General features: G+C 50.5%; 1 protein-coding gene across 1 annotated transcript in view; it reads left to right on the top strand.

Moving 5' to 3' along the window:
* Positions 1-9014, top strand: part of Rap1gap2 (RAP1 GTPase activating protein 2) — a 48117-nt gene extending 39103 nt beyond the window's left edge. The window contains exons 16-22 of the mRNA XM_013016318.1: positions 367-485; positions 3779-3892; positions 4166-4283; positions 4724-4850; positions 6541-6617; positions 7007-7045; positions 7863-9014. Of these exons, the coding sequence (XP_012871772.1) occupies positions 367-485; positions 3779-3892; positions 4166-4283; positions 4724-4850; positions 6541-6617; positions 7007-7015 (564 nt within the window). The 3' untranslated portion in view covers positions 7016-7045; positions 7863-9014. The remainder of the gene's footprint in view (positions 1-366; positions 486-3778; positions 3893-4165; positions 4284-4723; positions 4851-6540; positions 6618-7006; positions 7046-7862) is intronic.
* Positions 9015-13855: the final 4841 nt, after the last annotated feature.

Below are 13855 nucleotides of genomic sequence, written 5' to 3' on the forward strand. Positions count from 1 at the left end.
GCAGGTGCTACAGTGAGCTCCCTTCTACATTTGAGGAAAAAGGAGGTTCTCAGTGAGGTTAAGAAACTTGCTAAAGGCCTCCCAGTTAAACTGAAGATCTAGGATTACACACAGGTCTGCTTGAGTCCGTTTATTCTCTGTGTCCCTCTGGCACAGATCCCCAGGAGAGAGAGCCCTGGGTTCTGCGGGTGTGGGCCTGACTGGCTTGCACCCGGGGCTGGGCAGGCAGGGAAACACAAAGCATGTCAGCCATGTTCTGTTTTCTGGGCTCCCACACCCGGACCAGGAGCCAGGTGTAGGCCAGAGAGGGGAGGGAAGAGGACCTGGGCTGGGGGTGTGGACTGACTCTGGTGGTTTTATTGGCAGCCTCCTGTGGCAGCGGCCACTGTGAAGAACCAGTCTCGGAGCCCCATCAAGCGGCGATCAGGGCTCTTCCCTCGCCTACACACGGGCTCTGAAGGCCCCGGGGACAGCCGGACGAGATGGTAACTGTCAGGACCCCAATGCCTTCCAGTTGTGGGGTCTGTCAGCTCTCTCCTTGACAGCTGTCAGGTGCCCAGCCATGGGGAGAGCTTTTCTCAGCATCGGGAGATGGCTATCCTCAACCCCTGTCTCCACGTGCACACTTTTGGCTACTCCAACATCCATCACCCATGCAGCTGTCATCCTCGGAGTGTAGTTGACCCTTCCCAGCATGCATCTGCAAAGTTGTGTTCGTACCATAGTGACCCAGGCTGGGTCTGTCTTCCTTTGCCTTCTGTTTTTCAGTGCTCCCTCGCACATGCATGTGTATTTTGTCCTCTCCTCCCCATCCCCTGTGCTAGAGATGAAACCCAGGGACTTATGCATGCTAGGCAAGGGCTCAAGCACCGAGCTACACCCCCCACCCTGGCTCCAAGTGTCCCCTTTGTTCATGGAAGTCTTCCCTAATTCTGACAGGTAGAGTTAATTGAGTTAATTGGGCTTCCAGGATGATCTTTTAATTGATGAACCCATTTGTGTTTTTTTGTTTTTGTTTTTTGTTTTGGTCCTGGGACTTGAACTCAGGGCCTGGGCACTGTCCCTGAGCTCTTTTTGCTCAAGGCTAGCACTCTACCATTTTGAGCCACAGTGCTACTTCCAGTTTTCTGGTGGTTAATTGGAGATAAGAATCTCATGGACTTTCTTGCCTGGACTGGCTTTGATCTCAGCCCCTTGAATAGCTAGGATTATAGGCGTGAGCCACCAACACCCAGCTTCCATTTTTCTTTTTAAAACAAATATGTTTGGTTTTGGCAGTAGTGGGGTTTGAACTTAGAGGTTCAGGTTTGCTAGTTGGGTGCTCTACCACTATAGACACGTCTCCAGAACTTTTTTTGTGCTAGTTAATTTTGAGAGAGTGTCTTGATTCCTGCCCACATGTGTGCCTGGGCTTTGATCCACCTATTTTCAGCTTCTTATTGTAGCTAAGATAATAGGTGCATGCAGCTGTACTAACTCTTGGGTGAGAAAAGTTCTCATGAACTTTTATGCCCGGCTGTCCTTGAACGATGATCCTCCCAGTCTCATTCCAGGAGTGCACTATAATCCTATAATGGGCCCAGATGAACCCACTTGTCCATTAATTCATCAAGCAGCTTTATTGAGTGCCTGCCCTATGCCAGGCATGGTGCTAAGTGCTTAGAGGGTTGCTATGAAAGACATGGTCTGCCCTCTAGGAGCTCACTGTTCTGTGTGGGAGAGGAAGACATTTAGCCTGGCTTCCAGGTTTCCAAGCTCTCTGGCTTTAAGCCATAGGTGGCATATTAGCCACCTATGCATGCAATACAGGTGTGGCTGCACTCATGCCTTCTTCCTCTGTGAGGAGGATCACATTCTGTGTTCGGAGCCTGTGTATGGGTATGCTGGGTCAGCCAGCCGAGATACCCAGCTCTTCAGCTCCCGAGAGAGGCCTTGACTGGAGAAGGCAGGCAGAAGGCAAGCTGTGGGGGCAGCAGCAGGACAGAGGTACAGGTTAGAAACAGCTGAGGGACTGAACATGGTCATCCAGAGGGTGACTGTGTGGAACCCCAGTGTCCAAGGTCAAGTGGAGGATAGAGCTGGTGAAGGCAACTGGGAACAGAGTGGGGGCAGGGGGAAGAGGCTGCAGAGGGTGGGGTCCCCAAAACCAGGAGGGAAGAAATTGCATTTGTTCCAGATGTGTAAATAAGCCCGGCATAGTGGATTATGGGGGTTGACAGCTCATCAGTTACTTTGTCAAAAGTGCCGCAAGGCCATGAGCATCTCCAGAGCAGCTATGATTAAAAAAAAGAAAGTCACATCACAAACATTGTTAGAGAGGCTGTGAGGTGGGAGCCCTTGCTCACTGCTGGTGGGAGTCTAAAATAGTGCAAATACTTTGGAAAGCATTCTGGCTAAACAAGTATTATACATTCCACCCCTAGTTATAGGCCCAAGAGAATAAAACAAACCCAGCATGGTGCTGTGGCTCTTGCACTTCATCCTAGCTGCTCAGGAGACTGAGATCTGAGGATCATGTTTCAAAGCCATCCCAGGCAGTAAAATCTAGAGGTTCTTATTTTCACTAAACTACTCCCCTCCAAAAATTCTGGAAGTGGAGCTATGGCTCAAATGGTAGAGCAAAAAAGAAAAAAAAAAGCTCAGGGGCAGATCCCAGACCCTGAATTTAAAGCCCCAGGACTGGCATCCAAAAAATAAAATAAACTTGTAGGCCAGGGTGCTTAGAGACTCATGCCTATAATTCCAGCTACTCAGGAGACAGATCTATGGATTACAGTTTTAAACCAGCCTAGGCAGGAACATCCATGAGAATTCTCACTCTCCAATTAATGAGCAAAAAGCCAAAAGTAGAGATGTGGCTCAAGTGGCAGAGCTCCAGCCTAGGATAGAGCCAAGGGCCTGACTTTAAGCCATACTACTGGTGTGTGTGTGCGCATGTGCGTGTGTGCACGCGTGCGTACACCCACACCCACACACCAAAGAAAACCCCATAATCAAATGAGCAAAAACAAACAAAAAGCTAGCCTGATTAGTTCACATTTACTGCAACATTATGCATAGTAGCTCCAAACAGAAGCTATTTGGTGTTCATTACTTGATAGCTAGATAGATAAAATATATTCTATTCATAAAATGCAATATTATTGCAACACAGACAGCTGAGGGACTGATGCATGCTGCAATGTCGGTGAACTTTGAAAATATGCTAGTGAAGAACACAGGTGCAAAGACTATAACACAGTATGTAGTTCCATTTCCATGAAAAGTCTAGGGCAGGCAAGTCCATAGGGTGGGGGCAGGGGGAAGGGGGGTGGTTGTACATGGGGCCAGGGATCTCTTTTAATAACTCTAAAAATGTTCTAAACTTAGATTGTGGTGGAGACTGCACTATTGTGAACCCACTAAAAACCATGTACTTGTCCACTCTCACTAGAGGGGTTGTGAGCCACATGTACTAAGTCTCAAGAATACAGTTATATAAAGTAGTAGCTCGAGTGGTGTTCCTGACAGCTGGTACAGGGTCAATGCTGGGCACCCACATATGCTCTCTGCCATCAAGCCAGAGTTTTGGTGATTCCTGACTCTCACCTCTGAACCTAGTGTGGCCTTTACTACAGGAAGCCACGTAGCCCCCCTGTGTCTGTGGCCATCTTGGGGGCCTGGATGAGGAAGGAAGTCCCAGCACCCACACTCTGTAGAGGGCCTGGGACCCTGCAGCCAGGGCTCTGTCTGGGGATTTCCTCTGTGACCTTTCTCCTCTTCCTGTCCCTTCCCGCAGTGACAGTGCCTCCAGCACCCCCAAGACCCCAGATGGCGGACATTCTTCTCAGGAGATAAAGTCTGAGACCTCATCGAATCCCAGCTCTCCAGAAATCTGCCCCAACAAAGAGAAGTAAGAGTGTGTGAGGGGGGAGCGGTGGAGAGGAAGGTACGAAGGGTGGCTTTTGCTATTCGGCGTCCTGAATGTACCCAATGCCTCCAGGCAAACAGAGCGTGACACCTCTTGCCTTTGGAACTTTCTGGAACCTAAAGGGAGCCAGTGTGGGCAAACTCCACTCTCTGCTGGGTTTGTTGGCCACTAAGTCTGGGGAGGGCCTGAGGCCTGAGGAGACCTTGGTGCCCCCTGTAACCAGGGCTTGCTTGCCTTGTGTCCTGTTCCGTGTAGGCCCTTCATGAAGTTGAAAGAGAATGGCCGTGCCAACATCTCCCGCTCCTCCTCCAGCACCAGCAGCTTCAGCAGCACTGCCGGGGAGGGGGAGGCCATGGAAGAGTGTGACAGTGGGGTAGGTGTACCTCGGCCAGCTGGTGACAGCGCTCTGGGGCCTAACTGGCTCCATGTGCCAGCTAAGGATAAGAAGAATAAAAAGAATAGTGCCGTGGGCAACAGGTGGCCTGGGCAGCGGTCACCACCTGTAGGGGGCAGTGTTTGAGTATGGGGGTGTCTCAGTGGAGGACTAGAGCCAGGCTGGGTGCTGTCCCTGCCATGGGACCTGGCTTGAGAGGGGACAAGGTCCTTCCTGGAGGCCCTAACTGGAGCATGGGGTAGGGGGGTTTCTGGAGCCAGGGCTAGAGCAGCAGAAAGGAGAGAGTAGGCCTGGACAGGTGAAGAGCAGCAACTGCCTGGGGCTGGTGGGGTCTTTCTCAGGTCTAACTGAGGCCCCCATGGGCAGCCAGTGTACTGGCCTTGCTCACCCAGCCTCGCTCACCCAGCCTCTCTCCCCAGAGCAGCCAGCCGTCCACAACCTCGCCCTTCAAGCAGGAGGTATTTGTCTACAGCCCGTCCCCGAGCAGCGAGAGCCCTAGCGTGGGGGCCGCCGCCACCCCCATCATCATGAGCCGGAGTCCCACAGGTCAGTGGGGCCTGACTGCTGCTCTTGGGGTACCACGTCCCAGGCGGGAGCTACTGGCCCATTCCCACTCCTGCTCTGATTTCTGCTAGCTCCATCTAACTTTCAGAGGCCATGCTCTTAGCTTGGGGAAACTGAGGCTCAGAGAACTGAGTCCTTTGAAGGAAGATCCCATAGTGGAGGATCTGGGGTTGTATGGTTAGAACTATGAGCTTTCTCAGCTGCCCCTCACCCTACTCCACACTCACCCAGGGCCCACTAGCCCAGCGATGGGCCGGATAACACCAGGGACCGCGGACAGCATGGGGGAAGGCTGCAGGGGTGAGTGGCAGAGTGTTCTGGAACCATGTAAAGGCAGTGAAGTGGGAGTCTGGGGGCGGCCGGAGAGAGAAGAGAGCTCTAAGCCACTATGGGTGGGCTTCCCTGAGATCCTGGTGATGTTTGTGGCCAGCAGTGGGAACTTCTGGAGCCTCTGCAGTGGCAAAGAAGGTGGCATGGAAAAAGACCATTTTGGTAGCTGTGTCCTGAGGATGGAAGGGATGGGTAGGAGTTCGGGCGGAAGGAGCCCTGCACAGGCACAGAGTGTGGCGAAAGGGCAGGGGGATGGACGTCAAGGAAATAAGATGTACCGGATGGAGAATGGAGTGTCAGGGAAGCAGCAGTCCTTGCTTGTTTGCCTGTAGCACTTGATCCAAACTGCCAGCTTGGATTTTTTTGCTTGTTATTTTGGAGATGGCATCTTTAGGACTTTTCTGCCCAGGTTAGCTACATCTTCTAGATCTCAGCCTCCTGAGGAGCTAGGATTATAGGCATGAGCTCCATTGATTTCTGGAGTCAACAAAGCAGTAAATGAAGCCCTGATTGTAGCACTTGTCAGCTTGGATGGTGTACATTCTCTTTCTGTAGCTGATCTCAATCTGTGACATCCCTGAACACAAGGCTTGGGGTGGGTGGCAGGGGAGATGCCACAGCCTAATCCCCCCAGTGTATTCTGCCTCTTTGATGCAACAAATGTGAGAGGAGATGACGTTTGGTAAGTTTTCTTGAATATAATCTATTTGCTTGTAAGCGTATATAATTTTTAAAATGAGTTCGAGCCAGATGATAGTGGCTCACACCTGTAATCCTAGCTATTTGGGAGGCTGAGAATGTGGGAGGACTGTTGTTTGAGGCCAGCTTGGGCAGATAACACTCATGAGACTGCTTTTTCAACCTGTCAGCTGGGTACAGCAACATGCAATTGTCATCCTAAATTATGTAGGAAACTAGATTGGGAACGTCGTAGTTCTAAGCCAGCCTGGGCAGAAAAGCCCATGAGACTACATCTCCATGGGAAAGACCCTTGGTGTGGTGGTGCACACTTGTCCTTGTGCAAGCCTCAAATAGGCAGGTTGGAGTCCACACACCCAGGCAGCACAAGAAGAAGCTAGAAGCATGACTGAGCAATGGAATTGTCAGCCATGGCAAGCATGAAGTCCTGAGTTCAAATTCAGGACTTCCTTTGTTGGACTGCCAAAAATGAAAACTATGACTAGGTTTAATCACTGGCACATGACATTTGTATGAGTTTAGGCCTTGTGTGGTGAGTGGGTCCTAGCCAGCCAACGTGCCCTTTGGAAGGACACAGAGTTCCCTTTGTCCAGACCTCCCCCTTCAACAAGTGACCGCCTTTCCTTGGGTTTTCTTTCCTTAGATGCCAAAAGCAGAAACTCCCCGAGGTCAAACCTGAAATTTCGCTTTGATAAGCTCAGTCACGCTGGCTCCAGTGCGGTAAGGAACCAGTGCAGGGATTTGTGGGGCGGGTACAGGGGAAATGCTCTACGTCACACACCCCAGCGTCCTCTAAAAGCTGGCTTTCTTTCCTATGGACTGAGGGAGGGAGGTTGGAGTGGCTGCCTCTCTCCTGTGAGGGAAGGGGTCCCTTGAAGAGACAGGGGAAGGAGAGCTCTGGTCAGATCTGGGGGGGCAGATGCTGTCTGTACAACCCCACACAATTCAGGCAGGGTCCTACCACTGCCTTTGCAGCTTTTGCCCTCCCCCCATCCCTGGGTCCCTTCCAGAACTCCCCTTATCATTGGCAAACCTCTACCCAAACCACAGGGGGAGCAGACTGTTAATCTGGTTCTTAAAATCTCTTGTATGGATGTTTCTCCAAACAGGGTCACTAATGTGAAAGAGGATTCCTTCTCCTGTGCGAGGTGAGGGTGTGTTTGTCCCTTGGGGCTCTCAAGTGGGGAATGTGTCCCTTAAAAGCTGGTGACCTTATGACCTGAGGATGGCCAGCTGGGGAGGCCATAGACTGACCTCGTTCCAGAAGCCTACTCGGATGGGCTTCCCTACGTCTGGGGTTAGGGGTGGGGGGAGGACAGACGCCTTGGTGCGGCTGGGAAGGGCTGTCCCGTGGAACTGGGGCAATCTCAGTAAATGGCCCCCAGCCGCAACATGGAGTCTGGTTCCAGCAGGCAGAAGGGGTAGTGCCTCAGAGCCCCTTCCCCTCCCTGGAGGGAGGATTTCCTCAGTTTACCTTGCTTCCTTGGTTCTTAGGCAAGCCTCTCCCTCCCTGTTCACGCAGGGCTCCAGGCTGGAAGGCGTTTTCCCTGTACGCTCGCTGACATGGAGGCCTGGGGTTCCAGCAGAGCCCATTCAGCATCCTTGAGTCCTGAGCTCTTGCTAGCTCTTGCAGCTCCTCCCCTGGGGCTCTAGAGGTCTGAGTCACAGATGGGACCAAGGGGGAAGGGTGTAGCTGATCCTTCTTGATGTTAAACTGGTTTGAAAAGAAGGAAGGGAATGGGAATGCAGCCATTCACTATTGCCAGGGCCTTGACGGTTCTGCTTGCCAAAGGAATGTTTATGCCCAACTTCCAGTACCCTGAGTTCGGTTCCCTTCTCATCCTTTGGGTAGTCAGTGGCCTGTACTCCACTCCTCCCTCCGGACAGCCACACCCACATTTGTTCTGGATCCTTCCTTTACCAAGTACTTGCTTTCCATCTCCTTCTTCCTCATGTCTCCTCCAGGAAAGCCTCGATTCTGTCCTACAGAAGGCTCCCTATTCCAGCCATTTGGGGGCGCTGTCCACTACTCTGTCTCCAGGCCCGTGGGCCCATCAGCTACCTGCCCAGCAGACCAACTATCTGCCCCACATCCCACCCTGCTGGCTCCTCCAACCCCACGTGTGGCTCCCCATCCCTGGCTCTGGACAAGGCCTCTTTCCTGGAGGGCCCCCTGCTCCTGACTTCTGATGCAATGTCTGTGTGGGTCATTTGTCATTTCATTGTATCTGCAGGAAATGAGAGTTGAAGGGGAGGAGTGTGGGGGTGGTGTATGGGTCCTGGGGGCTTAGAGGCAGCGGTAGAGGAGAGGGTAGAGGTGACTGCAGATTGTAAGGGGGACCCCTGGCCACAGGGAAGTGCCTTCCCAGAGTTCTGTCACCACCCATGGATTTAATGGCAGAGGAGGGGCTGCTTTCCCTGGAGCTGAGATTTTCCCAGCATCCTCTAAGCTGCCTTCCATGGCTCTTACAGCTCTGGAGCAGGTGGAAGCTCAGAGCCAGATCTGGGCGTTGCTGGGACCAGACGACGCTGGGCCTAACTCCGCGTGGGCTCCTGATTGTCCTTGCTCAGGGAGAGGCCCTGGACCACCTCTCTCCTTGGAGCAGATGATTTTTCTGTGAAGGGTGGGAGTCTGGGAGGACACAGGAACGAGGGAAAGCAAATGAACCAGTGCTGGGAGCACATCAGGGGCTAAGGGCTCACCAACATCCTGGGAGTTCAAGGAAGACACAGTTGTTCAACCCACTGCACAGAGACAGGGAGAGGCGTGGTGGGGGAGGACTCGGCAGGTTCCGGTCAGCCCAGTGTATGTGAGTCAGACTTAGGTGAGGAGAAGGACACAATGTCCCCAGCAGTCTTTTTTCTTTTGTTTTGATAGTGCTACAGTTTGAACTCAGGGCCTCATGCTTGCTAGGCTGGGGCTCTTCTACTTGAGCCATGCCTCCAGCCCTGGTTTTTGCTGGCTATTTTTGAGCTAGACTCTTGCTTCCTAAAGCAAGCATTGTCCTCTCCCCGCCCCCCCAAGCTGTCATCTTGCCCACTTTAGTCTTCTTGTTGTTGCTGGTCACAGGTTGCAGCCAGCTGCCCTCTGTGGAGATGGAGTTTCATGGACTTTGGCTTGGATCTGTGGTTCTCTCAATCCCAGCCTCCCATGTAGCCTGGGATGACAGGCATGTGTCACTGTGCCCGGCTATGGGTGGAGCAGTGGTTCATGAACTTTTCTGCCCAGGCTGGCCTGGTACAACCATCTTTTGGTTCTCAGAGTCCCATGTGGCTCAGATGACAGATCTGAGCCACCAGCCCCCTCTCCCTTCCCAGTTTTGTGTGTCTGGCCTCCATAGGGGGTCCAATGCAGCCTTGGGGAAGGGGGCCACTCCTGGCTACTATAATCTTTGGCCATGTCTGGGGGCTTGAACCCTAAACCTCCTCCTAAGTCCATTTCCAGCTGTAGGCCACCCTCATGCAGTTGTCACTTCCATAGGACTCCTGCAAGCCAGGTCCTGTGGGGGCACCATGCCAGAGCCACCTTCTAGACCAGCTCATGTAAGGAGAACCCTTTGGCTTCTCCCTGCCTGGATCTGCAGGGGGTGGGGGTGGGGTTGTGCTGCTAGGCATAGGGGTGGGGGTCATCCAAGTTAAATGCAGTCTGAAGAGCACCTCCCTGGAAGTCCTGCAGTTTCAAGTGCACACGGGCTGGCTCCGTTCTTGCTCCAGTGAGCAGGTGACAAGATCTCCAGCATGGTGCTTTATTGGTGAAGGGAATGGAACTCATTCCCAGGCCAGGCATAGAAATGGGACTGTTCTAACCATCATCCCATTGCTTTGGCTGTCAGAGCAGAAAACCACAGTAGATCCTATATGCCGGCCGTGGGGACCGCTCTGTTACCCTGAGTGGAAAATGGGCTTATGTGATGCGCTAGTCTGGCCAGCTTTGCTTTCTTCAGAAGGTCAACAAAATATCTGTGTTGCTTTCACTGGAAGTCAGCAGTTAATGTGGAACATGGTCAACGATAACTCTTCATTCCTTCACAATTCTTTCTTTTCTCTTCCTCCTTCTCCTTTGTCTTCTGTTCACAGTGCTGAGGATGAATCTGGGGCTTAATTCATGCTGAACTCGGGCCTTAAAAATGGAGATGGTTAGGAACTGGGCACTTGTAATCCTACCTACCCAGGAAGCTGAAATCTAAGGATAGTGGTTTGAAGCCAGCCTGGGCAGGAAAGTCTGTGTAACTTTTATCTTCCAATAAACTACTCAAAAACATTTTTTTTAAAGCTGGAAGTGGTGCTGTGGCTTAAGTGGTAGAGCACTAGACTTGAGTGAAAAAGCTCAGGGACAGCACTTAGGCCCTGAGTTCAAGCCCCCAGGACTGAAAAAAATGGAGATGGTTAGTAAAGCCCTAGGCTCAAGAAACGAGGAAGGGGACACAGCCGGTTTCATAGTCCTCACCCTGACCCTTTACGTTGCCAGTTCAAACACTACCTTTGCATTTGTTTTTCAGTGCATAAGACATCTCTTGGGAGAGCGGATGGGGTTCTAGTAGATCTTAGGACTTCAAGGGCAAGGACCTGGTCTAGAACCTGTGGCCCTTTTTCCACCCCCAGACTCCAGCTACCCCTTTCCAAGGGCAAGGACCACTCAGTACAACTTGTTAAGGCTGTACCTACAGCCTGGTGTGTGTGTGGTGGTGGTGGTGGGGGGAGGCTGCTGGGTGTTGCACTGAGTTTCACCCCTAGTCCCTTGCCCCACCCCAGCCCTGTGCCCTCTCCTCTCTGCTGAGCCATGTGCCCTGTTGGGAGGTTCCAAGACAACATTCTAGGGCCAAGGGCAGTCAAGCCCCACGCTGCTGGGACAGTGGCTCTGCCCTGTGCCTTACCAGCCCTGGGGAGAAGGGGATTTGGCTGGAAGACTGGAATCGCATTGCCATTGTCTTTGTGACCTGCCCCTTCTCTGCTCCTTAGTACCTGTGCTAACGTTCCCTGTCATGGTGACCTCTCACCCCCGCCTCCCTCAAGCTCGGGGAGTGATGATGTGTCATGTCAGAGATTTCTACGAGTAGAAGCTAGGACGTGTAGCTTGGAAGTGGCCCTTTCTTTCTTTCCTCTTAGTGAGGAGGTGATTTGTAGGTCTCTGCCTATGTAATGTAAATAGTGTACATTTAATTTATTGCTATGGTAGCACATTGTATTTGTTAATGTATAAAACAAATTCTCAAAGGTTGACAAAATGTATATTTTGTTGCTTAAATGTGTCTTTGCAGAAATTGACAATAAATAACATATTTTGTGTCCATCAGTGTTTAGACTTCTTTGTGTGATCTAGGTCAGGTCTGGGTTGTCATCTTTGTCATTCCCTGGAGATTGTAAATTAGCTGGCCAATAGATGTGTTACTTGAGTTTGAATGGTGTTTAAAACTTTTCTATGAATCCTTCACTGATGCTTAAGAAAAAAATCATCCATAATTGAAAAAAGAAGCACCTAGAATTTTACATAAAATCTCATTTTTCTACTTTAACAAGCCAAATGCTGTTTATCTTTTACTTCTCAGGCATGAATTGGTCAGAACTCAGTGGAGTTTGTCCTTTTGGGTGGGATTTAAGTACACCACAGCTACCAGCACTCCCTGCTGCCCACCCCTGCCATATTTTATTCATTCCCGCTTGCTTAGCTTCCGTATATGTTTGAGATCCCTGATAGTCACTGGCTTCTGGTTTCCTTCCTGCATTTTCACCACTTCTGCCCATTTTCTTTTTTGGAATTCCTGGTTCACTTCCTCAAAGATTCTCTCATGATTACCTGTTCCCTCTTCCCATCTTCCTTTGCCTCTTGATGGCCATGGCTTGTCCATGCTCTCTGCTTTGCACTGTGTGATTGTAGACCTCGAAGTAGAAGTAAGATATTGTCACATCTTTTTTTTCTTAAAATAGATTTGAAGGCAAGGGACAGCACCATTCATGGACCTGGTTTTGTGATCCTGGGTAAATAAGTTCCTATAATTTGCATTTTATTTTATGCATTATTAGAAATATAATCTATAGCTGGGCACATAGTGGCTCACAGCTGTAATCCTAGCTACATAGGAGACTTAAGCCTAGAGGATCCAGGCTTGAAAGCTAGCCAGGTCAGAGAAGTCTGAGAAACTTCATCTCTAGCTAACTAGCAAACATCTGGCCTGGAGGCATGGCTCAAGTGATAGAGCACCAGCCGAGCAAGCAAGCCACGTGAGTGCAAGGCTGAGTTCAAGCTCTGGTACCTTATACCACAACAGATGCAATGCATAAGGATAAAAATGAATTTAAATATGGGAAAAAACTTTGAAAAACAAAACCTGGCAAGTGTTACTCAGCAGCAGAGGTTCAGTAATAATGATGGGAAGAGCTGATACTTATTGTAAGATGATCACATGTTTTGCATACATAGTTCTGTTCTGTGTGACGTCCTAGTACTTAAAAATGCAATTGTGTGAACAGACAGCTTATGGGAAAAACAGTTAGGTGCTTTGCTCTCCAAAAGTTCATCCATGCTACATAAAACAACTTAATGGAAGCACAACTTTATGGATTTTAAATGATCTCAAAATACACACACACTACAATCAATAAGGCTTTTTACCCTGAAGAAGGCCTGAAGTTTGCTTGTGGGGGGTGCGTGTTGGGAAGCTTGTCACTTTTGAGTTAGTGTGGAGAGGGGAACAGTGCCTGAGGCTGGATGAGGATGGTGGCAGCAGATGTGGAGAGACAGGCCCATAGTGCACTTGTTGTATTGGGGTAGCTGGCAGCTTGAGTTTGTGTGTGTGTGTGTGTGTGCGTGCGTGTGTGCGTGTACACGTGTGTGCGTGTGCAGCTGTTTGCATGGACTTATCGGTTGAACCCAGAAAACAATTCATTTTACATATAAATTGTTCCCTAGCCTCTCAACTGAAATGGGCTCAGTCTCCACTTGAAAAACAACTCAGCAGTGTTCAGCACTGGGGATGCATACCTGTAATTCTAGCTACTAAGGAGACTAAAATCCAAGGATTAAATCTAGACCAGGCAAGAAAGTTCATTAGACTAATGAACCAGCAAAAAAAAGCAGACGTGGAGCTGTGGCTTAAGTGGTAGAGTGCCAACCTTGAGTGAAAAAGGCAAGCAAGGTTGTGGGGTCCTGAGTTCAAACCTCAGTACCAACCAATCAACTATCAATCAACCAATAAAACAAGTCAGCAGCCCTGTCTACAGTCTTGTTTAATTATCCCAACAACTCATTATTACCATCTCACTTAAAGGCTAAAGTCATATGTCAGTTTGTGACCCAGATCTGCTAGGCAAACTTCACCACGAAGATAAGTTCCTGGCTCCCATGAGCCCTGGATTCCCAGAAAAACAACGAGTCAGCTGCATCCCTGGCTCTGTATTTTCTTTGCCCGGTTTGAACCCCTGTCCTGAAGTCCCCTTCTGCAGCCTCCTGGGCTGGGGGTGGCAGCCGTGATGAGCAGAGCCTCTTCCAAGCCCTTGCTTTCCAGCTCTGTTTTAGATTCCATCTGCTCAGTCCCCGGCTGCAGGTGAAGCTGCATCTTTCACACAAACACCCTGTGCCTCACGGTGGCTTCTTCCTTGCTCCAACCTTCCTTCCTAGAAGCTGGGAGGTCCTGGCTGGAGCTGGCCACCTCGGAATGTGTGGGACAGGGCTGAAGGAGGGGAAGATCCTGCTAGCACCCTGAGAGCAACCCTGTTAGTCTAGGTATCCAGGCTGGCACCTTACCATTTGAGCCACAGCTCCACTTCAGCTTTTTGGTGGTTAATTGAAGAGCAGAGTCTCATGGACTTGCCTGCTTAGGGTTAGTTTTGAACCATAATCCTCAAATCTCAGCCTCCTGCATAGCTAGGATTACAGGCGTGGGCCACCAGTGCCCAACTTCTTCTATTCTTGTTACCTAACCACATTTATTTTCCTTCCTTCCTTCCTTCCTTCCTTCCTT

Source organism: Dipodomys ordii, unplaced genomic scaffold (assembly GCF_000151885.1).
Source record: "Dipodomys ordii isolate 6190 unplaced genomic scaffold, Dord_2.0 Scaffold31, whole genome shotgun sequence".
Taxonomy (NCBI): domain Eukaryota; kingdom Metazoa; phylum Chordata; class Mammalia; order Rodentia; family Heteromyidae; genus Dipodomys; species Dipodomys ordii.